This window comes from Mastigoproctus giganteus, chromosome 2, assembly GCF_048544385.1.
Source record: "Mastigoproctus giganteus isolate SK-2022 chromosome 2, ASM4854438v1, whole genome shotgun sequence".
Taxonomy (NCBI): Eukaryota; Metazoa; Arthropoda; class Arachnida; order Uropygi; family Thelyphonidae; genus Mastigoproctus; species Mastigoproctus giganteus.
The window spans coordinates 157,032,406-157,057,806 of record NC_143576.1 but is presented as its reverse complement, the minus strand read 5'-3'; the positions used below and the strand labels follow the sequence as shown (position 1 = coordinate 157,057,806).

Below are 25,401 nucleotides of genomic sequence, written 5' to 3'. Positions count from 1 at the left end.
ATTCCATCTACATTAGTCCCAACCCTGACTGTCAACACTGATAATACTTCATCTCTATCCCTGCATCAGGTAGTAGCAATGCTACACAAAAAACTGGTTGCGTTCCTAAACCAAGACTCCAATAGGATTACGAAGTCAGCTAGCAATACGGTACAAGAGCTTTGGAATAATTTGGAGACTATCTCCACAGCTCTCCTAATAGACAATGAGAAACTAAAAGCAGTTAATGCTGAACTCAAGTCCAAAATCCAGCTATTAGAAAAAGTGGTTGATACAGTCTCCAAGTTCTCACCAAATCTCTCAGAGAGTTCTGAACAAGACATGAGCCCTCCTTTGGAAATTCCGCTGGCATGCACCTATGCTGCTGCAGTGCAAACATAGCCCTCCGGAACCAGACCAGAACCAACCTCCAACCTACGGATAAACAGATCAGAAATGCAGAGCCCACAACATGTCCTACTACTGAGAGCCATTGAAGATTCTGAGTTAAAAACAAGTAACGCGGTAAAGGACCTTGTTCAAAACACCCTGAAGAATGAATTTAAATCAATCAAAGTCAAGTCACTGCGCCCTGTAAGAAACAGAGGAGTTATTATTGAAACTGCCTCAAAACAGGACCTGGAAAAAATCTCTACAGCAAGTTCATTTCAAACTGCTGGGGTTACAGTTGGTCCTCCAAAGATGAGTAACCCATCAGTGATCATCTATACTATCCCCAACTCAATGACCAACGACGAGTTGGCAGAAGACATGTACCACAAAAACCTGGTGGACTATGGAGTCACCTTGGATGAAATAAAGAAAGGAGTAACATTCAGATTCTCCACAAGTGCGAAAGGCAGCTCTACTGCCCATAGAGTCATAACACTAGATCCCTATCTTTACAAAAAAGTTATATCGCTCAACAGAATTTTTCTGGGCTGTAGTTCCCACAAGTTCAGGCCATTCACTGTGGTAACCAAGTGCTTCCTTTGCCTGGGCTATGGGCACACTTCTGTCCACTGCACCCACACTTCTCCAACGTGCGGACACTGTGCCCGAAGCGGACATGTTCATGCTGAATGTCCGTACCGAGACGAACTCCCAAGCTGCATCAACTGCAAACGGAGAAAGAAAGACCATCAACACTCAGTTAGAGAGGTAAATTGCCCAGAGTATCAACGAGCTCTAGAAACTGCACGGCAAAGGACCACTAATGGATAAGAACCTAATTTCTCAACAACAGCTTACCAGACCTGCCCCGGCAGCATCATCCTCAGCAGCCAGTAATAGTCAGAACTCCAGCCAAATTAAATTACGCATCATGCAGATAAACGCTCACCATTCCCGCACAGTTGCGGATGAAATAAGACAGGCAGCCGAGACTCACAAAATTGACATAATTGCAATACAGGAGCCATACACCATCAAAGTCCCAGCAGAAAACACACACAAGATAGTGGGCTATTCAATGCAGACAAGACTCATACAGCCAGCTAGCACTGACCCTAAGACCTGCATAGTTGTACTCAATAAGCAAATTGATGTCCTTATAATTCACGGGCTCTGCACAAAGTTTGCTACTTGCATCCAGGTTAGGTTCTTTTCAATCACACTATATATTATCTCCCTCTACTGTCCGCCTTCCAGGGATATAGATGACTTCCTAAGATATATTGAGTTTGCCATTGACCTTCTTAACTCTAACAGTATACTAATAACAGCAGACGTTAATGCCAAATCCCCAATGTGGTTCTCAACTTCCTTGGATGCACGTGGGCGACTTCTAGAGGAATTAATTCTGAACAGAAATTTAACCATCCATAATCTACCCAACAATCTTCCGACATATTGTAGCACCACTGGACAATCTAATATTGATGTCACACTAACCACCAATGACTTACGGACATGCGTCTGGGATTGGGTCACAATACCGGACTGGACGATAAGTGACCATCGGGTCATCTATTTTCACATTGGGACCAGGCGCCTGCCGACAACTACTAAGGAAAGAGTGACAGAATTAGTAAGGTTTACCCTAAGAACAGTCGACTGGGATGCCTTCGACTTCTCCATCAATAGAGACTTTCCAACACATGACCCTCTCCAATATGAAGAAGCAACACCAGAAGAATACAGTGAAGTAATACAAACAGCAATTACCAGAGCTTCGTATAGAGCAACAAAGAAGAAAGTCCCATGCAACAGACCTTGTGCATGGTGGAACACGGAACTTATGACACTAAGGAGGGAAGTCCACCGCGCACGAAAGCAGTATCAGAACCGACGAAACTGGCCAGCAGCAGACGTCGAAAGGCTACACAGGGAATACTTGAATAAAAAGAATACATACACCAAGGCAATAGCAACTAGGAAGCGAGAAACATGGGCTACATTCGTCCTAGAATCTGGAAATTCAAACCCCTGGGGGTTACTGTATAAAATCACACGGGGAAAAACCTTCACAACAGATATCTCTGGCACTGTCCAGGCTGATCAAAATGAAACCACTAACTGGACTGACTGTCAGTGCCATCATAAATAAGCTCTTCCCAGACGACAACCCTCAGAATGACTTGCCGGAACACAAAAGTATTCGGAAGAAGAATGCCGAATATATAACACAGACCCAAGCTGAACCCTTCACTGGTCTGGAATTGAATCAGGTCCTCAAAAAAGTAAATACGAAAAAGTGCCCGGGACTGGATTTAATTGAATATGCCTTCATCATTAGATTTCACAAATTAAAGCCAGAACATCTTCTATTATTGTACAATAAATGCCTCCAAAAATCAAAGTTCCCCCAGCCCTGGAAGGTTGCACTTCTCCGCCTAATACCAAAACCAAATAAACCAATAACAAACCCTCGTTCATACAGACCAATTGCCCTGCTGGCAAACCTGGGCAAGACCTTGGAAAGACTAATGGCCATCCGAATCACGAATCTCTTTCTCTCCAAAGGTATGATTTCACCAGCCCAATATGGATTCACCCAGGGCAGATCATGTGAAGATGCCCTCTCTGATTTGATCCTGCATCTGGAAACTTCGCAATCCAAATATGAACTCGCTCTGTTTATTGACTTCGAGGGGGCCTTCGATAATGTATGGTGGGAAAGTGCACTGGAACGTCTTCGCACAGCAGAATGTCCAAACAATCTTTACTGGCTGTTCAGAAGCTATTTCTCACAACGTACAATAATAGTTAAGTCAAAATATCACCAAGTCCTTAAACCCATCCACCGTGGGTGTCCCCAGGGCTCTGTCCTGGGGCCCTTGGTGTGGAATATGGTGCTCCAGAGCTGGCTCAGTAACAGTTTTGAAAAAACGAAAATCATAGCATTCGCCGACGACCTCACCATCGTGGTCGCTGGTCATTCCAGAGCAGCCCTCGAATCCACAGCACAGCGAGTACTCAACCATCTCTCTACCTGGACAACAATCAACAAATTGCAAATCAACCCTGCCAAAACTAAGATGATGGTGTTTAAAAACCGACTCGACTTACGAAGGCCTCCCCAGGTCAAAATCAACGGAACCCAGCTAACCTTCGTAGAACAACAAAAGTCCTGGGAGTAGTAAGAGACAACCGTCTGTCTTTCTTCCCCCATCTACAGCATCTGAGTTCCAAGACCAAAAAGTTCTCCGCCGCAATTATACGGATCTCAAGAAGTGAGTGGGGACTATCAAAACGAACCCTTCTTCTTTATTATAAAGCTGTCTTTCTCCCAATAGTAACCTATGCTGCCGGGGTCTGGTTTCACAGAGTTCCCATCATTAAGATGAAAGAAAAGCTAAACTCTATACAAAGAGCTATGTTACTGGCAACCCATCGAATCTGCCGTACAGTCTCTACAGCAGCTCTCCAAGTTATAGAGGCACCCTCCCTCTCGACCTTTACACAATCTACAAGGGGCTCTGCTATCGAATTAAAAAAGGTATTCCGGCAACGATCCTGGATATAGAACTCTCACTAACTACAGATATAAAGCAGGAGAAATCTCGATGTCTCAATAAACTCTTCAATGTATGGCAGACCAGATGGGATTCTTCTACTGTAGGGGTTGTAACTCGGAGTTTTCTTCCGGAGGTAACCTTTGCAACCACTAAAAATAACGCCCGATGGTTCTCCCTCAGCCTCGAATCTTCCTTTCTCATTACCGGACATGGTTCTCTAAATGAGAAACTGCATACACTGGGACTCATCAACACTCCCTACTGCTTTTGCGGGCAAAGTGAAAGTTGGAAACACTTGCTTCTGGAGTGTATACATTACAACGATATCAGAAACCGTCTCCAGAATAAGATCCAGGACTTCCCACCAGCAGATCTGCATCAACTGATATGTACCCAAAACAATCTCGAAGCCTTCCAGACCTTTGCAGCTGAGGTATTTGCCTGGAGGAGGACACTGATCGTCAATCACCGACGTGGAAATGCCAATCATTAACAATTCCACTGCCAAGTGAAAGTCACCCCTTCTACTGACTATTTTTTTTATTTTTTTTTATTTATTTATTTATTTATTTTATTTTTTTTTTTCTAACCTCCGTTCTGCATTGTTTCCGGGTCCTGCCCTGCTCACCTTTTCTTCTTTCTCACTCTGAGCAGGATAGATAACCACTCTCCCGTTCTTTTTTTTTTTTTTTTTCCTCATTCTCTCTCTGGTGGCACCCGATTTACATTTTTCTCTTCACTGTAGCCAGGGTGTGGGATTAAAATTATTTATTTATTCTTTAATTATTTTTATTTTTTATTTATTTTTATTTATTATTATTATTATTTTTATTTATTATTTTTTATTTTTTATTTTTTCTCAAACCTGCGTTCTGCACTGTTTCCGGGTCCTGCCCTGGAACCAGGAGCAGCTTTGGCTCACCTTTTCTTCTTTCTCCCTCTGTGCAGGATAGATAACCACTCTCACATTTTTTTTTTTTTTTTTTCCTCTTACTCTCTCTCTGCTGGCACCCCGACTTACATCTTCCTCTTCACTGTGGGATTAAAATTATTTAATTATTCTGTAATTATTATTATTATTTATTTTATTTTTTCTTTTTTTTTTTTTTTTTTTACTCGTGCTCTGTTCTGACAACTGGGATGTGGACTATCATTGGTGCCAGACAGCTCGCCCCTTTTTTTTTTTTTTTTTATTTAATATATTTTCATTTTCACCACGGGGAATTATTATAATTATTTATTTGTTTATTATTTTATTTTATTTTTTTTTATTTTTATTATTTTTTTTTTTTTATTATTTTTATTATTTTTTTTTATTTATTTATTTATTTTTTTTGTCTTTTTGCACCACGGGGAATACATTTTGTTTCTGTTTTTAGTTTATTTAATTTTTATTTTATTTATTTTTTTTCCCCCTCTCTGGAATGGGCCCCCAGAGAAATCTGGTCCACCTTTTGGCAACATCAGGTGGTTCAGAGTCTCGTATCGAGACAGTACGTGCTTCATTGGGACTGGCCCACCTTCCCGTGGTGTGGACGAGTACCCAGAATCATCTGTCCAGGTGACTGATGCTTCTGGGTAGCCAAGAGGCCAGAACAGAACAACAGAACACACACACAGTACACACAAACCGACGTCACACACATCTCGCCCATTTGTAGTGATACTGTTCTTCACAGAGATACGAGGCGGAGTTGAACTCACGTTCTAGGAGCCGCCCTTTACAAAAACACATGTCCACATGTCCACATGACCTAGTCGTCTGGCCATTACAATTTGGCCTTTGTCAAACTCGCTTAAGTCCGTTGCCTTTCCCATCTGAAGAACAAGAGTAACACTGATTAATGGAGCTCAGTATCAGGTGTTTTTTATACCATGTTCCGACCCACACATGTGCCATAGTTCACCTGCAGTTGCTTCGTTTTGCATAACAACTCGCTGGTCATAAGGTTCCGGCTCATTATTGTATGTCTATTACTATAACACATTGTGAATAAATAAAAGTTTGAATAAATTTTAAGCATTAGACAAATTGGGAGAGACGAACAGATGAGATGGGTAGGCTTTTTATTGTTTTTATTTTTGGCTGATGCTGTATAAGCATGGTTCCTTGCATCATTTGCCACTATTAACAATAATACTTCTAAAACAGATATATATTTTATTCGGCGCTTTCACCAAACATTTTATTAAAGTTAGCATTAGTAGGGCATATGATGCAAGAAAGCAAGCTTATTCAGCATCAGCCAAAAAAAAAAAAAAAAAAAAAAAAACACAACCACTACTCCCATTTCATCCCTCCGTTCGTTCGAAATACCTGTCCAGCTGAGCCTTAAATTTGTTTAGGCTATCAACTTCAACAACAAGTGATGGAAGTCTATTCCACAAACCAACTGCCCGCTGGCTAAAGGCAAATTTCCGCACATCTATCCGACATCCGTCCTTCCTCAATTTGAATTTATGCCCTCTCAGGTGATTATTCTGAGCAAGAGGAAGAATCCCATCGGCATTGAGCATGCTCAAGCCATTCAAAGCCTTATACACCTCTATCAGATCTCCTCGCCGATGCCTAGTCGCCAGACTCTGTAATTTGCAAAACTTAAGCCTTTCTTCGTAAGAGCAACCCTTTGTTCCATTCACTAATCTTGTTGCCCTTCTCTGTACTCGTTCCAGCAGCTCTACATCCTTCTTGAAATGAGGCCTCCAGACCTGTATACAGTACTCAAGGTGTGGCCTGACCAATGCCTTATACAAGGGAATAATCACATCCCTATCCCTGCTAGAAAAATTCCTGTATATCACTGACAAGACACCATGAGCTACTCTTGCCGCTCGTCTGCACTGCTCAGAGAACTTCATATCTGCCTGCACAATTACCCCCAGGTCCTTTTCATTCTCTACCACTGTCAGCGTAGTACCACACAGTTGATACGTTGATCTGGGGTTACTGTTTCCATATGTAGTACTTTACATTTGTCAATGTTAAACTTCATTTGCCACCTCTCAGCCCATCTGCTCAACCTTTCCAGATCCTGTTGCAGCAGCATAGCATCAGTAGTGTCCTTAACAACCCTGCCAACCTTTGTATCGTCTGCAAACTTGGACATTAAGCTTGATATACCATCATCAATATCATTTATAAATACAGAAAATAACAATGGACCCAACACTGAACCCTGAGGAACTCCACTAATAACATTAGTCCACATTGAGCAGTGTCCACTGATTACCACTCTCTGTCTTCTGCCACTCCAATTCCCACAAATCTCCAATTTACTGCACAAATCTCCAATCTGCTGCACAAATCTCCAATTTGTGCAGCAGTCTGCCATGCGCAACAGTATCAAAAGCCTTTCTAAGATCCAAATATATAATATCAAAGTTATTCCCTGCATCCAGTTCTTTTGTGACTACATCATAGTATACAATCAAATTGGTCAGACAAGACCTGCCCTTAACAAAACCATGCTGTGTCTGAGCTATAACTGAATTCTTGTCTAGATGATCCTGCAGTGCTTCTTTAACCAGTGCCTCCATTAATTTTCCTGGAACCGAAGTTAAACTAACAGGTCTATAATTACTTGTGTCAGCCTTTAATCCTCCTTTGTGAATTGGGGTTACATTTGCACATCTCCAGTCTATGGGTACCTCCCCTGAGTCCAAAGAAGCTCTCATCATTATGGCTAGGGGTTTGCTTACTTCCTTTGCTGCCTCCTTTAATATAACTGGATTGATCCCATCCACCCCGGGTGCCTTTTTTATATTTATCCTCAACGATTTCTCCTCCACTTTCCTCTCAGTTATTAGAAAATCATCTAGCTCATTGCCAATGTTTACTTCACCTACGACATTCCCCTTCCTGAATAACTCCTCATGTGTGAATGTAGATGCAAAATACTCGCTTAGATTGTTAGCCACCTGAGCAGGACCCTCAACTGTTGAACCATCAACATCCAGTGGACCAATCTGATTCACTCCTTTCCTTCTTGAGTTTAAATAGGTAAAGAACTCTTTTCTGTTTTTCTTTGCATCCTTTGCCAAGGATTTCTCATAATCTGCCTTTGCCTGCCTAATCTCCTTTGTGACTTGATTACAGACCAACTTATATCTATCATAGGCTTCCATGTCACCCATTAATTTGTTGTTGTTGTTGTTATTTGGTTTTTAGGAGCATTAGCAACTAAGGCCATATTGCTCCGGGATATGCGGTGGTCATTCCCTGAATGACCTTTCCGCATCCTCCGTGTTTGGTGGTGACGGGCTCGAACCCCGGTCTAATCAAGAAGCGTGTGCTACGCACTGCTGCTCCTTCCCACCTGGCTACGGAGGCGCCACCATTAATTTGTATGTATCCCATGCATTTTTCTTCTCTGCCATATGAATCATTAGTTCATCTGACAACCATTTAGGCCTGAACCTTGAACAATATTTCTTGGTTGGTATGTAAAGCCTGGTAGCTTCCAAGATTAGTTCCTTGAATGCTTCCCATTTTGAATTTGCTGTTGGTAACATCATCAGCTGGTCCCACTGTATAGAATTTAAATACTGTCTCAGACCATCATAGTCGCCTTTATGAAAGCAAAAACCCTTCCCTTTACCTCTGATGGTAGTTACCTCCTTGAGTAAATCCCACTTCAGCACACTGTGATCACTGCCACCTAGTGGTTCCTTTATCTGCAGATTCTTAATGCATGAAGAATCACTACTGATAATCAGATCAAGAGTATTACTCCCTCTAGTTGCCTCCCGAACATGCTGGTGTAGAAAACAATCATCCAATAAATCCACAAAAGCCTTGCTAGTGTGTGAGTGACCAACCCACAAATTCCAGTCAATATCTGGGAAATTAAAATCCCCCATTATAAGACTCTCTGATTTACTGGCCCATTATATTTCCCTGTACAGTATCTTATTATACTCATCAGAGTCATTAGGCCTATAGCACACTCCTACTCTCAATTTTGATTTACCTATGCTTATGTCACACCAAACTGACTCGACACTGCGCTGTCCATCGATGTCGACTGGCTTCACTTCCTTGGATTTTATGTGTTTCTTAACTAATAGCATAACCCCTCCTCCCTTCCTATCCTGTCTATCCTTTCTGTAGATGCTGTACTCCCCAAATTCCAGTTCTGCATTCCTTATAGCTGTGTGACACCACGTCTCTGATATCCCAACAATATCTGCCTTTGATGTTTTGAGCAATACCTCAAATTCATCAAATTTATTTACTAAAGTTCATATAGCATGGCTATGAGTTGTTTTAATTAAGAATTGTGGGAACAAACTTCCATCTGCTGTTGTGAAGGGGGGGGGGGGTTGAATAAATTTAAGGATTAGACAAATTAGGAGAGGGATATATTGATGAAGTGGGTAATTTTCTTTTTTGGATGATGCTGTATAAGCATCATAAGTATAAGCCTTACATCATTTGCTACTACTAATACAGCATCAGCCCAAGTACTATTAGTACCATAAAAATCAAGTGCCATTTCCAAAATTGGACTCCACCAAAATTTAAGTGGCTTTTCCTAACAATTGAGATTAGGACCTTCATATAGAAAGAAATGTTTTCATTCATGTAAAAGTAGAGCACAATGTTTTGCTTTTCATTCATATTGTTTATGTTATTATTTTTAAATATTAAAAATTTTTGCAACTGAGAGGAAATAGAGGGTGAATGCTAAATTTTTTGTTTGCAGAAAAATTTTATCTCAAATCTGTGGTGATTATACTTAATAATAATACTCAACATAAAATGTGCATTCATTCTGAGGTAATCTTCAATATTTATATAGTGGAGGTTGACTCCTCTGTATTTTAAATAAATAAATATGAATATTAAAAATGAGTAAGAGGAATGGAAAAAAATAAAATCTGTTACAGTATCAAGCAGCCTAATAACTTTTTAAGTTTACCTGAACTTATCTTCATTTGTTGTCCTTCTACCAATAACACTAGCATAGCCGGCATTTTCAACAGAAATTTTTGGAATAGGTCTTCCACGTTTTATGCTCTCTTGAAGCAAGAGAGGAAGATCAATTCTGTTATCCCATGTTCCTAATGTATCAAAATTTACATGTTCTTGCCTTTCCCCTTTATTTTCTGGATCTGTTAATACTGGAACATAATTACGATTTCTTATCCTCCATGTGGCAGGAAGCGAAGGGGAACATATTCTGTATAACCAGTACTGAAGAACAGATTTTGATATCATAAATGGAAACATCTCTTTCACATATCTGAGATGGTAATGGATTAGTTTCTTTTCAAAACATTGGCTCCAAGCATAATTTCAGCTACAAAAAGAGTGAATGATAATTATTAACGAACCAGTTTCATATAAATGAAATAATAAAATAGTAAAACAAAAACCATAAATAAACACAGGATTCATGAAAAGTTCCTTACAGTTAAAACTCCAAAATCCAGCATCTTGGGAACTGAGTGTTGTTAGATCATGGAATTTTGCAAATTTCAGATGGTCATATATACTAAAAATAAAAAGTGCATTTTTGCACTGCAGTTTTATTATACACAGTACTACATGGAGCTGTGTACTGCAGTGTATTTTATATGATGTATCCTATGTACTGCACAGTGTATCCTATATCGTACATCCCGTGTACTTCAGTGTATTCTACATCACGTATCCTATGTACTACACAGTGCTCCCTACACCAATGTAAAGTTCCACAAATTGCTGCACTGGCCTACTGGAAAATTTCATGCACAATGTAACTTTTTCCACAATAAATAGCCTTTTTTTCCATTTTGAACATAAACCTCCAGAGACAACTTGGATTTTTTTTTTTTTTTACACAGCATTTTTTAAGGACAATACACAGACTAAAATATACTAGTAAGATGAATATAAATAAGGAAGAGCCCGCTAAAGTGGAAGTATTAACTGAGATGAAGATGATACACCACAGGTGAGTATCTATCCTGAGAACTAAATTTGACTCTTCTTGAGTGGTTTGTTGAATCACCCACTTTCCTATAATAGTCAGAAAACGGGTAGTGCCAGATGATGGACTGCCAAATCATAGTATTTAAAATATACTGAATTTATAATTTAAATAATTATCTGATAGTTAGTTATGCTAATTTAAATTTGACTATTCTTAGTAGCTTATTGAATTCATCCACTTTCCTAATATAGCCAGAAAATGGTAGTGCCAGATAATGGACTGCCAGATCTTAGTAGTTCAAATGTACTGAATTTCTAATATAAATTATCTGATAATTGGTTATTGAGTCAAGATAAATCTACCATACCAAAAAAACAAGCTCTAAAGAATATGATATATATCAATGGGTCCCAGGTGTGACCCTGCACACGTCAATGCAGTAATCATATTCATGTCACACTTTCTCTGCCATATTGCTGTTGATCTGAGCAACAGCTCCAGTGATACATCCTTGCAATTCTTGCATAGTAACAGTTAGGAAGGGAGCACAAATACCAAATCTTTCACAAAACCACACAGATAAAATCTAAGTGAGTGAGGTCTGGTGATCTTGATGGCTAATGAAGTAAAGGTCTGCCATCATGGCCAATCCAGCAATGGGGATAGCTGTCATTCAGAGACTTTCACGCCCCTCTCTCTCTACAGAAATGTGGCAGAACCCCCATCCTGCTACAAAATGAAGTTGCCTTGTGTCAGCAACCATTATATCAGCATGTCAAGGTAGGAAATGCCATTCACAATGTCTTCTGTGAAAAAGAAGGGCTCATAAATCTTCTCCATGGACATTGCACAGAAAATGTTTACTTCTGGACAGTCCAGTTCCCATTCCACAGTTTCATGTGGATTCTTGCTCCTCCAGATACAAACGTTGTGTCGATTCACTTTACCACTGAGATGGAACATAACTTCATTGGTAAACACTAATCTGTTTGTGAAATTTTCAACAGTATCACACAGTTCTAGGATGTTAGAACAAAATTCATACTCCGAAACTTTATCGTGTGGTTTTAGGGCTTGTAACAAATGAATTTTGTAAGGTTACGTGGAGAGCCACCATCTGAGAATATGCCAAACACTACTCTGTGGAATCCCAAGCTCTCTACTGGCTTTGTCAGTCAATTTGCAAAGAACTCCAGAGATACACCTACCACACACATTCTATAGTCACATCATCTGTGCTGGGATGACCTGTGCTTTTGCCCTTGCATGTGCATCCACACTCCACAAACTGCCCATACCATTTAATGATGGAGTCTCAGGTTAGTAGATTTCTGTGAAATTTAGTTCGGAATGAATCTAGTTTATCTTATTTATTGAACTTATTTAAGTTGACCTCCACTACAACATATGGAAGTTTGTTCCGACTATCAACCACTCGCTGGCTAAAGGAAAATTTCCACACATCTTTCTACAATTGTCTTTTCTCGATTTGAATTTATGTCCCCTCAGGTGAGTAATCTGGGCAAGAGGAAAAATCCCATCAGAATTGAGCTTGCTCAAACCATTTAAGGCTTTATACACCTCAATTAGATAGACACGCAGGTGCCTAGTCTCCAGAAGCTGAAATTTCCAGAACTTAAACCTTTCTTGGTAACAGCAACCCTTTTTTTCCTCTCACCAATCTTGTTGCCCTTCTCTGTACTCGTTCCAGCAGCTCTACATCTTTCCTAAAATGATGCCTCCAGACCTGTTACAGTACTCAAGGTGTGGCCTGGCCACTGCCTTATGCAAGGGGACAATCGCCTTCTTATCCCTGCTAGCAAAATTCCTGTATATCATTAACAAGACACCATGAGCTACTCTTGCAGCCTGTCTGCACTGCTCAGAAAACTTCATATCTGACTGCACAACTACTCTCAGATCCTTTTCATTCTCCACTATCCTGTGTATAGTACAACCCAGTTGATATGTTACCTTGGGATTACTGCTACCCATAAACTATAATATACAGGGTGTCTCAAAAATATTGGTACACACGTTTAGGGGAGGTAGGTAACATCTAAAGGAATGTGAATCGCATAGGAATCCATAACCGGAAACGTCACGGGAAAGTAGTAGCAGAGGCACAAGAAGCAGAAATGACACAAGACAGTAATTAGTGGCAAACATTTATTTTACATAATATTGACAATGGAGTACGAGATGGATGCATTTCGTGATGTTACAACAGATGCTCGAAGGTTCCACCATGAGACGCGATGCATGCATGACACCAACACAGCATGGATTGACGGACACGGTCGAACACACCTGGAGTTTCTTTGACAGTAGCAGCAGTGCAGATGAGTCTCGCCACGAGATCCATTTCCGTCTCCACAGGCGATTCATACATGATAGATTTGAGGACCTCCCACAGAAAGAAATCAAGGCTCGATAAATCAGGTGGACGTGGGGGCCAAGCAACAGGTCCACTACAGCCAATCCATCGATGCCCAAAACGCCTGTTCAAATGGTCACGAACACATCTTCCATAATGGGCAGTCACCCAGTCACGTTGAAACCAAATGTTGCATCTCACATTTGCTGGAACATCGTCAAGTAACCCTGGTAGAACTTGTTCAAGAAAGATCCGATATTTAGCGGAGTTCATGCGGGATGGTAACAGGTATGGGCCGACTAAGCAGTCACCGACCATACCTGTCCACACATTTATTGCGAAGCGATGTTGTGCCGCATGGGGGCGCACACTGTGTGGGTTGTCGTTAGCAAGCCCACACATGAGCATTGTGCTGATTGAACAAGCCTTCCCGAGTGAAATAAGCCTCATCCGTGAACAAAACATAGGCTAGAAAATTCAAGTCTTGAACACTTTCTTAGAGAAACCACTGCGCAAAAGCCACACGTGCAGGATGATCTTGGGGGAGCAGTAACTGAACCCTTTGAAGATGAAAGGGGTGTAAGGAATCGTCGTGCCAGACACACCGTACACTGCAACGAGACACTCCTAGGGCAGAGGCAACGGCACATGTGCTGGTAGTAGGATTATTCTGGACGGCATTCAACACACTTTCTTCCATGGCGGGAGTTTGCGTTGAACATGGTCTGCCTGCACTACTCCTGTTACCTAGAATTATGACCCATAATCGCACAAATTTTGATGCACACGCGCAAACAAACGGTGGTCTGGTACATATCTGTCTGGGAAGCATTCTCCATAAATTCATTGAGCGACTCGTCCATTGCCCTCTGCTAATCCATACACTAGGTGCATGTCTGCCAGCTCACAGTTCGTATATCGATGCATGCTCTTCATGTGGCGACTACTGCTTGAATGAGTAAACCAGAAATTTTCCCTCTCGCGAACTGATGAACAGCGCCTTCTACTGACTTACGGTGATGTTTCTGGTTATGGGTTCCTATGTGATTCACATTCCTTTAGATGTTACCTACCTCCCCTAAACGTTTGTACCAATATTTTTGAGACACCCTGTATAAACTATTGCATATTATATATATATACGTTTAATTGTAGATTGTTACCTATAGGCCATATGGAATGAAGATAACCAAACTAGGTTAACTTGATTACAAATTTGTATGAACACTAATACTTATATGAAAAACACCAATAATCGGTAACAGTCTACAATTAAACGAATATATACTGGCGCGTATAATGTACAATTGGCCTATGGCAAAAATACAATGGCATTAACGCAGCACAGAAGAACTCGCAAATCTAAAAAAAATATATACATATAAACGTAATAACCACATTATATATATATATATATATATATATATATATATATATAATATGCAATTAAAAATTAAAAAATAGTTAATGATGGAGACTAAAAGTAAATAACACAAAAGAATAAAATTCACACTCAGATTCTAATAGAGAGTTAAATTCATAAACTAGTGCTTGTTTGTTATCTCCTGCCAGTAGTTACGTCAACACTTTAGCAGTGCAACCTTCATCGGCATTGAACTGTGTATACAAATTACAGAAATATATATATATGCATATATAAATATAAACATAGATAAATATACATACATGGCAGGAGGATAATAGATAAGTAGATAAATTTTAAATTTATCTACTTGCCCATAAATTTTGGCTGTTTTTAATATATCAAATATGCCAAGGCGCCAGCTAGATGGTTAATTATGACACATTTGATACTACAAAGATCAATGCTTTGGTTATCATAGAGAATATTACAATTAGAAATATGACAGTTCTTTGACAGCCTTATATTAACATTACTTGGATTTTGGGTAGTCAATCTAATTCTACATATTTTGCCAAGAGTAAAGGCATCATTAAAATCATTTCTGGAGAGTTATTAGAGTTGCAATAAATTCATTTTGTCTTTTGGCATTAGCAGTGTTAGCTAACTGGTATGTTGAAAGCTATGATTACAATTAGATTTGACGGTAGATGTGATATTGCTATAAAGGAATCCCCACTGTTACAAAACACATGAATGAGGTATACAGTTCCTGCATTCAGTCTTTCTACCACTAGGAGTATAGTGCCTCTGGCATCCAAGATATTCCTGTAGGTGTGGTCAGAGGCAAACAACTTGATGAGGTGTACATCAAGATTATACATGAGATGCAGCATTTAATGTGGTATTGATTTGTGGGGTTTAGGTGGGTGGCAATGGCTTCTAGTGTTAGGATCGAGCACAACCCTGGAGGTGGAATTTGCCTGCAGCAAATGTCCACATATCAAGAGTGACTGCCTTTGTGTTGACTATGAGATATGGGCACGCATTGTCAACATGTGTTGTTGTGAGTTTATTGATGCACTAGCAACTATGGCTATAATATGCCAATCAACAAATGTACCCCCTCTATGAGATATACTGCCCCCACTTTAGCAGCCTTCTTAGAAAAAATGAAACCATCTTTATCCAAAATAAAGAAACCTGTCTTCACAAATTTGCTAAGAAGGTAATTGAGAAGAGGGAAAGTGCTATGATCAGGCATACAAGGGTTGTACAGACAACAAGAGAAGAAATGTAACCATACAAACCACCTGCTTATTGAATACTGCACTCATATCATCTCTCCCATCTACTGACACTACACTGCCACTTGGTGCTCATTAGGCTCCAACTGCATATGCCCTGATTAACTGCAAGTAGATGTGGGTCACCAATACAGCACAGATATTATACCTGGTTGGCTGTGCTCATAAATCAATACATATGCATTAATAATAACTGCTAGTATTAATAGTTAATGTCTAGGTACTAACTATTAGATGTCAGTACATCTCTAGTGCCCGCAGCACCACTCACAGATAACAAAGCATACAGCAAGATATTACACCCTGCCTCTCCCTTCTTCTCTTTATCCATCTCCCCACCATCTCACACTGTGCCAGTGACAAAACCTGTCAACCTTGTTCCCAACATCACTTCCCCTCCAGATACTAATCAAGACATAAAACTAAACAGCTGCCACCTCACCTAAATGCACAAATCTGTCTACCCCTTCTTCAGCTACCAACTACTTACTGACTGACTTATCAACAGGCTTGAGGAAATACCACCAACTGCACACTACAAACCTTGCCTCCTTTCTCCTCCCCACTATGGGATTGGCAATAACAATGCTATATGACTAGGGAAGTATTTTTCTTTCTGGCAAATGCAGAACATATCTGCTTCTCTGCATCATTCAGTCTAATACTAATAAACTTTCAAGTACCATGGTCTACACATCTTTAAAAAAATTTACCAGAATACCAGGATAAAACATATTCCTAAAAGAAACAGCAGCATGAAACATTCTGTATATATAGTTAACAATAATTTCAAAATAATAATAATAATAAATAGAAGAAAATAAAATTTAGGAATAATATACAGGATGAAATTATCATGGTCAAATTTATGTTGAAAGCTAAGGGTTGAATTAGAATATAAGTTAAACCTGGTGAGAAAAAAAAAAAGCTGAGCTGAATGAATGGAATCTTATAATATAAAAATGCATCATTTTATATATCAAAAACTTCTAGACAATTTTTTGTCCACTAAACATTTGCATCCATGGGAATTTATAGTCAAAATTTTTAGCAACAAAACTATGATAGACAGTGTTTAAAAAAAAAAAATAGGAAACAAGAAGTCAAAATATAAATGCTACATGTCACCAGCCAAGGAAAGTTGCATACTAGTAATGACAAATCATTTAAGAATTTTTAGCTATGTGGGCTTTGGTTATTATTATATTTGCCATATGCTGCAGCAGCCAAAACAAAAAAAAAAAAAAAAAAATCCCAAGTTACCATGAAAAATTCCCTGCCCGGAGAGACAGAGAGAGTCAGAAGTAGAAAGGAATCACCAAGAAAGAGAAGAATGATGATATCCAGCTCAGGACCCTGGGTGTGCCAATCCCATACTTACCAGATGTGAACCCCTGGGGTGAAATGTTCACGAAATTTCTTCAAACTGGTACTTTCAAAACTTCCAACCCTTCTATTGTGAATTTAAAACAAGTTTAAAACCTGAATATCAACCATATTCGTCGATGAATTTTTTTGAAGCATCCTCATTACAACAGTACCAGACTGAATAAGGGGTTGGCATTTTATTAACAAATAGGTTAAAGATATTGCGGTTTCACCTTTGAAACAACAACACATCTAACACGAAAGGAAATAGCTTAACACGAAAGGAAATAGCTTAACACGCTTCCAATTTTTACCTTATCTATTTATTTTTTATAGACTGTAATAATGTTGGATATTTTTTAATGTTCATTTATTCCATCATGCCTGTTCAAGAAATTACATTTAAATTTAGTTTCTAGGTATAGAAGGAAAATGTTGCCATTTGGAATTACAGTATTTCCCTTTTCAGTTTGATGTATACCAAACAAGCTGATTTTGACAGGAACTGAATAACACGCGTAATTCATCAAACGACAATATTTACAGTATAATAAAATAAAATATTAAATTAAAATGCATGCACTTCATTATAATTACATCAACTGTTATAATATACGATAGACACACAAGCGAATAAACATGCAAAACGAAATAAACACACAGGAAATACAAAAATTTTACCGATATATATGCAGCGACATCTAGCAAAAAATTTCTGAACAAAGTGGCAACGATTTCTTTAGCGATTACTGTATAATTTCGTATTCAAGACTTGTTAACCAAAACCATAATGCTTGATGTGCAGGAGCGATCCCAGAATTTTCTAAAGGGGGTAGGGGATCGGCTAAAGAAATGTTCCGAGAAATTATTAGGCTAATCAACATATGGCAGTAAACAAATCCGCATCATTTTGATTATGAGGGAGGGGGCTATAACCAGGCCTGGCGAGAAGGTGGGGATTAAAGGTCTGTCGTATCGGGCCCTAAGTTCTTAAAGTGGTATGACCCACCTTAATATTACATTTTTAAGTTACTAAATTAATTTTTAATCACTGGAAAAAAATTACAAACTTAAAATAATAAAACTATTTTTATTTTATTAATTTTTAACTAATTGATTAATTATATGTTAGAATTGCTTTTGTTTTTTTCATCTTCACGTTACAGGCGGACATACACGCACAAGAAACATATATACATAGCCCAGAGGGGAGGATGCATCATACACTTTGCAACAGTCCCTCATGGGAAGCACAGTTGGTATAATCACCGTTCTTCCCATACCGGGTGGAAAAGATCTGAGTTCGAATCCTGTCAATGATGCGATGAGTTGTTATGGGCCTTTTTGATCACATCGCTGAGTTAGACGGTCTCATAGTTTTTTCATCCAACAAACAGCAAACAGAGAACACACACAATTTACAGGTATTATATACAGTGCAATAGGGCCTAAGTTGCTGATGCGCTTAAACGCTATAACAACAACAACGACAACCCGACAACCTTGCAACGGTGCCACATTCGATTCGATCCAAGGGGCTCACATCTGGTGAGTATGGGCTTGGCACATCCAGGGTTCTGAGCTGGATATCATAATTTTTCGCTTTCCTGGTGATTCCCTTCTTCTTCTTCTTCGCTCTCTCTCTCTCTCTCTCTCTCTCTCTCTCTCTCTCTCTCTCTCTCTCTCTCTCTCTCAGGGTTACTCAGAAATTTTTTTGGCTGCTGCAGCAAAAGCCTCAGGTTTCCTTGCACCATACGGCTAATCATAATTATCTTGATTTACTTGGCTATAACCCCTTTTGACCCTGTTTATGTATAATTACTGCAGCAGTGATTTTTAGGTGTGTGTGTGTGTGTGTGTGTGTGTGTGTGTGTGTGTGTGTGTGTGTGTGTGTGTGTGTGTGTGTGTGTGTGTGTGTGTGTGTGTGTGTGTGTGTGTGTGTGTGTGTGTGTGTGTGTGTGTGTGTGTGTGTGTGTGTGTGTGTGTGTGTGAAGAGGAATATGGGATAACATATCAATATCACATTTGATATAAAAGTTTGGAAAAATATTTTAAATAGGCCTAAAATTTTGAAAAGAATTGTATTTTTCAAGGTAAAGTGGGTGGAGACTACAAAATGTGAATTAGACCTAAAACTTCCCTAGAGACCAATGAAATGTGTACTGAAAGTTTGGTGTCAATCTGCCTCTTCCTTCTGGAGTAATAACTGAACAACTGAAACCGACTTTCATTTATATGCAATATATTTCCAAAACGTATATAAATATCTCTGAGATTTCAGAAAAATTAACTAGTAGTAGTAGTAGTAGTAGTAGTAGTAGTGGCATGTGACGCAAGAAAGCAAGTGTATGAGCTTATGCAAAATCAGCCAAAAAAAAAAAAAAAAAAATCACACCATTCCCTCCAAATGCCTGTCCAGTTCCTCCTTAAATTTATTTAACCTCTCAGCTTCCACAGCGACTTATGGAAGTTTATTCCAGCAATTAACCACCAGCTGGCCAAAGGCAAATTTCCGCACATCTATTCTACATCTGTTTTTTCTTAATTTGAATTTATGCCCCCTTAGGTTAGTAATCTGAACAAGTGGAAGGATCCCAATAGAACTCAGCATGCTCAACCCATTCAAGACCTTATACACCTCAATCAGATCACCTCGTAGGTGCCTAGTCTCCAGCCATTGCAATTTTCAGAACTTAAGCCTCTCTTGGTAAGAGGATCCCTTCATTCCCATCACCAATCTTGTTGCCCTTCTCTGTACACGCTCAAGCAAATCTACATCCTTCCTAAAATGAGGCCTTCAGACCTGTACACAGTACTCAAGGCGTGGCCTGACCATTGCGTTATACAGAGGAACAATCACCTCCTTTTCCCTGCTAGCAAAATTCCTATATATCATTGACAAAACCCCATTACCTGTCCTGGCAGCCTGTCTGCTTTGCTCAGAAAACTTCATATCTGATTGCACAATTGCTCCCAGGTCTTTTTCATTTTCTACCACCTTAAGTGTAGTACTACACAGTTGGTACGTTTCTCTGGGGTTACTTCTACCCATGTGTTGTACTTTGCATTTTTCAAGGTTAAACTTCAATTGCCACTTCTTAGCCCATCTGCCCAAATTTTCTGATCCTGTTGCAGTAGCACACTGCCATTACTGTCATTAACAACCCTGCCAACCTTTGTATCATCTGCAAACTTCGACACTAAGCCTGATATACCTTCATCAATATCATTGATAAATATACAAAACAACAGTGGACCCAACACCGAACCCTGTAGGATTCCATTAATAACATTAGTCCACGATGAGCAGCACCCATTGATTACCACCCTCTGTCTTCTCCCACTCAACCATCCTTTTATCCTTTGTAGCAACTTACCCTTAATACCATTCTGCTCCAATTTGTACAATAGTCTTCCATGCGCAACAGTGTCAAAAGCTTTCCTGAAATCCAAATATGTGATATCAAAAATATTTTTTTCCTTCCAGTTCCTTTGTAACCACATCATGATATCCTATCAAATTTGTCAGATAAGACTTTCCATTAACAAACCAATGCTGTGTCTGAATTATTGCTGCAGTCTTGTCTAGATGATCCTGAAATGACAGTAACTCCATTAACTCCATTATTTTACCCGAAACAGAAGTTAAACTAACTGGTCTGTAATTACTCGTGTCACCCTACTGTATATTTGCCATCCAAGTTTGAAGAATAGACATAAATGCAACCGCGTTAAAGATAGAAGTAAGCGGATGAACGAAATACAGTAGATCTCAGCGGTGGACAACGAGGAGTCATCATAGGACATTCTGTTATCGATCAAATGTTTCTGCCACTGCAGCAAAACTGCAATACCCATCAGTAAAAGTTCACGTTAATCGTCCTACGATAACCACTAAACGTTCCCGTAGACCTCAGAAGCCACTCTGAATCAGATTAGAAGGTCAAAAAGTACAGTAGCTGATATTACTACAAGAACGATACGTAGTAGAGATGTGTATTTTACGGAAGATTTACAGCAAACAACGCAAAAAGCGCATCACAGAGTAGACTTGCGTGGTGCACAGTTCATCGTAGTTAAGTGCCCGCAACGTGGAAAACTATATTATGGCGTGACGAATCATAGTACAACCCTCGCCAAATCATAGTAAAGTTTGTATCTGGTAGATGCTTCGATAATTTAATTTTCTACAATTTGTCATCATAACTGTGAAGTTTGGCAATGGTGTTCTTACAGTCAGTGATTGTTATTCGAAGTTTGGGTATGGATCATTGGTCGTCGTTCCTGGAACAATGAATGCCATGGACACGATATATGATAATATTAGTACACTATAATATGTATGTACTAATATACATATTATATTATATAACAAATGACTTGTATTATTATTATCCATATGGTGCAAGGAAACTTGAGGCTTTTGCTGCACCAGCAAAAAAATTAAAATAAAATAAATAAATAAATTCCTGAGTTACCCTGAGAGTAGAAGGGAATCACCAAGAAAGAGAAAAATGATATCCAGGACCCTGGGTGTGCCAAGCTCATACTCACCAGATGTGAGCCCCTGGGGTTAATTCAAAGTGTTTAACTCCATTTGGCATCTACGATGAATCAAAACCATCTTTGCCATTCCCTATCAAATTTTGGTTCTCTTCCTTATCGAGTAATGCAAAAACAACAGAAACATCCATTTATTGTGAAGATAATGCAAAATTTTACGAAAAAAGATGACGAATTTGTATTAGTCAGATTTTAATTAAATTAGGACGAATTTGTATTGGTTCGATTTTAATTAAATTATAATGTTCTTCTGCATGTGACAACCCGACTCACTATCGGGTTGTCTCATGCAGAAGGACATTGTGCCAAAGAATAGGCACTCAAACGGGTATTCAAACTCGCATAACTAGTCATAAACAAATACAATGCAAACTAACCAAGCATTTTTATATTATATGGATTTCCCGAATCATGTCCTCAATAATCTGTGTTGTTTTGATTGGTTTGCCTTTTTTGATGACATTTAACATAGATTTCCAGAAGGGGCAGGGAAACCACGCTGTCCTCGCCAAAGAAAATCTAACTCAATCTCAGCAATGGTGTGAAAAAGGCCCATAACAATTCCGATCGTTTCCGATGGGATTCAAACACCCGGTTTTTCCACAGAATCATGATCCTTCGCAGAGTAGAAGGGTGGCGATTGTAACCGCTGTATTAAATGCAAGTGCGGACAGTATATGGTGCAATTTCTAGTGATACTTAATTTTCCTAACAAAATAGCTAATTGGTCGCATTTATATCTATTACGCTCTGTGTTTATTTTTGAGTTTACTCCAAGACAGCTAAGACCATTAACCTATTGTTTCTGTAAAGTGCAGGATTTCTATGGTTGGCTTACAAGCTTACTGTATAAAAAATCCCAGTTTATGGAAAAAAACCATGGACAATTGTCTTATGCACTGATTCTCAGCGAAAACACTTCAGATGAGGAGCAATTAGTTTTGTTTTTGTGCCAAAGCAACTAAGATTATGAGGCTTCATTGTACTGTCTGTAAACTGTGGATAAGCTACAGTCGGTTTTCCAGTGTTGCTGGATGAAAAATCAAGTCTCCAGTCGGGGAATTAAAAAAACATGCAATTCTCAGTGCACCCCAACTAACTCGGACAAGGTGCGAAAAAATGGTCTACAAAATTTCTTCTATCATGGCTGGATGCAGACCCAAATCTTTTCCACATGGTGTGGAAAAACAGCGATCGTTAACACTGAGTATCCTCCAGAGTAGTTGGGATAGCCATAAAGATCATCTTGGTTGAGCAGAAAAGTTCGTGACCATTAGTAAGATACTGTCAGAGGAGTTACCATTAATAAAGATATTGTAATGTTTGAGTGGGAAATGGGTTTCTCAAGGAAAATGACCAGTGATTAAATCAAGAGTTTTTTTATCCTTTCATGTCAATAAAACGGGATTGCGTTCTCAGACACTCGAAGATTTGATCCATGCTCCCTCTAGGAAATAGAGGGCTGTGTATTATGATGATATACTTTCTTCTGTACAGATCATTGAAGACTACCCATGTCAATCTATATAATAACCAGATGGTAATCCACTAATAATTCTCTTCGTGTCTATGAAATTCCCGATATGTACGTCAAAAATGTGTCAGGTCCGACGATCGTACTGACTATGGCCAAAGACCATTTGGCCATAGTCAGTGCAATCGTCGGACCTGGAAATTGGATTCGGCTTTTCTTAAAGCCACGATTACTAATAAATTTACTCTAACTAGAGAGAAAAAATCATCATGAAAAAAATTAAACATGATCTAAAAACTGATCATGTTTTTGTTTTAGAAGGGCCTTGTGGACCAAATTGTGCTCGTACATGATTTCTTTGACTAATTCTTCATTATTATGATTATTAAAAAAGATTATGTAACTGTATACCTCTCAAGTAGAACGATTAAGATTTCCATTGTTTCCAAGAAAGTGCTACAGGGTTAGCGATTCTTGTAAGTCGAATAGAGAGCCTTTCTGACAGCCGACTTTGAGGATATTCAAAGAGGATGTGTTTGATTGGACTTTTAAACATGCTCCGAGTAGAGATCTCTCTCATAATTAAAAAAAAATTATGTGCTGGTCATTTCTAGCACATGTGTAAGGAAACATGAATAGTGAAGGCAATCACATATACGATCACAAATTCGTTCATTTGTTTTTTCAACTTTCAGATGTATATCCTGTGGCAGTGATTAGTAGCAGAAGGGAACTCAATGAAGTCAGAAATTGTTGGATCATAGTACATAAAAATAAACGATGTATATCTCGAACAGGCATTATCATCCAATTAGCTGATTGCGCTTTCATCAACTGGTACCTTTTTAAAACCCTTAACTGCAAGAAACCATTTAAAATTGATTGTTTTCTTTTCAATATGCTATTAACACAACTGTGATTAATTCATTTTTAAGTAATAAATTTTACTGCGGCTGCCAGTCACATCAATAAAATTTTGAAGCTGCGAATCAGAATGTCTTTGTCGCATAAATCCACTTTTGTGATTTTGCTGAAATCATTCCAATGTGGAATTTGTAGCATTTAAATTCATGAATAGTGTTAAATCTTGGTGTCATTTACAAGGAATTGTCTTATATAGTTTTCAGACCCCTCAAGTACTTAATTCGTACATAAACGTTTTAAATATTTGTAAGTGCGAGGATTGTAAGTGCGAGGAAAGTTATTAAAAACCTATTCTGGTCCCACTACCCAAAACCTCTGTGTATGCTAAGTGCAGGTAGGAGCCGTTTTCTCCAAACTAACGAGCCCAAATGTTGTTTTTATTGCTAATTGAGTTTTATCTCAGCTACGAATCTGCATCGAACCCACCCTTTCGTTCGTGTTTCAATATCAATAGAATGCCTGTGTTGCCTTTTTAGTATTAGTATTAGTATTAGTAACGGCCGTATGGTGCAAGAAAGCCTATGGCTTATGCTGCACCAGCCAAAAAAAAAAAAAAAAAAAAACCCGAACAAAACAATGATAAAAACAAAAATTAATTAAATAAATAAATAATAATAATTAATAAATAAATAAAAATAATAAAATGAAATAAAAATAAATAAAAAGGAAATTAATCCTCTCATCCTATGCGCTTCCCTTACCCGAAAGTACTATCCAGATGACCTTTGAATTTCCCCAAACTGTCGGCCTCTACCACCCATGAAGGCAACTTATTCCAGTAATTTACAACTCGCTGGCTAAAATAAAACTTCCTGCAGTCCAATCTAAACATTTCCCCCCGTAACTTGAATTTATGTCCCCTAGTTCTAGCATCATTTATAATCTTGAAAATTTTATCCTCATTCATTTTACTGATGCCTCTCAGAGCCTTAAACACCTCAATCAAATCTCCTCTAAGGTGTCTAGTTTCCAAACTCTGCAACCCACATATTCGAAGTCTTTCTTCATAAGGACGCCCTTTTGCCGATCTCACCAGGCGAGTTACCCTTCTTTGCACCCTTTCAAGAAGCTCGATGTCTTTCTTTAGGTGCGGTCTCCATACTTGAACACAGTATTCCAAGTGTGGTCTAACATAAGCCTTATATAATGGGATTATCACGTCCCTATCTC

The 25,401-nt window shown here is 38.9% G+C and overlaps 1 protein-coding gene across 2 annotated transcripts in view; it reads right to left on the bottom strand.

Annotated features, from left to right (window-relative positions):
- The window catches only part of LOC150089686 (protein phosphatase Mn(2+)-dependent 1K-like), a 99,188-nt gene extending 81,266 nt beyond the window's left edge, over positions 1–17,922 (bottom strand). Inside the window, exons 1-2 of one of the 2 annotated variants that reach the window (XM_090389594.1) lie at positions 17,868–17,922; positions 9,860–10,240 (exon numbers count right to left, since the gene is read on the bottom strand). In XM_090389594.1, the coding sequence (XP_090245720.1) occupies positions 9,860–10,170 (311 nt within the window). In that variant the 5' untranslated portion in view covers positions 10,171–10,240; positions 17,868–17,922. The other variant, XM_090389596.1, reaches the window with a different exon arrangement.
- Between the last annotated feature and the right edge of the window lie 7,479 nt (positions 17,923–25,401).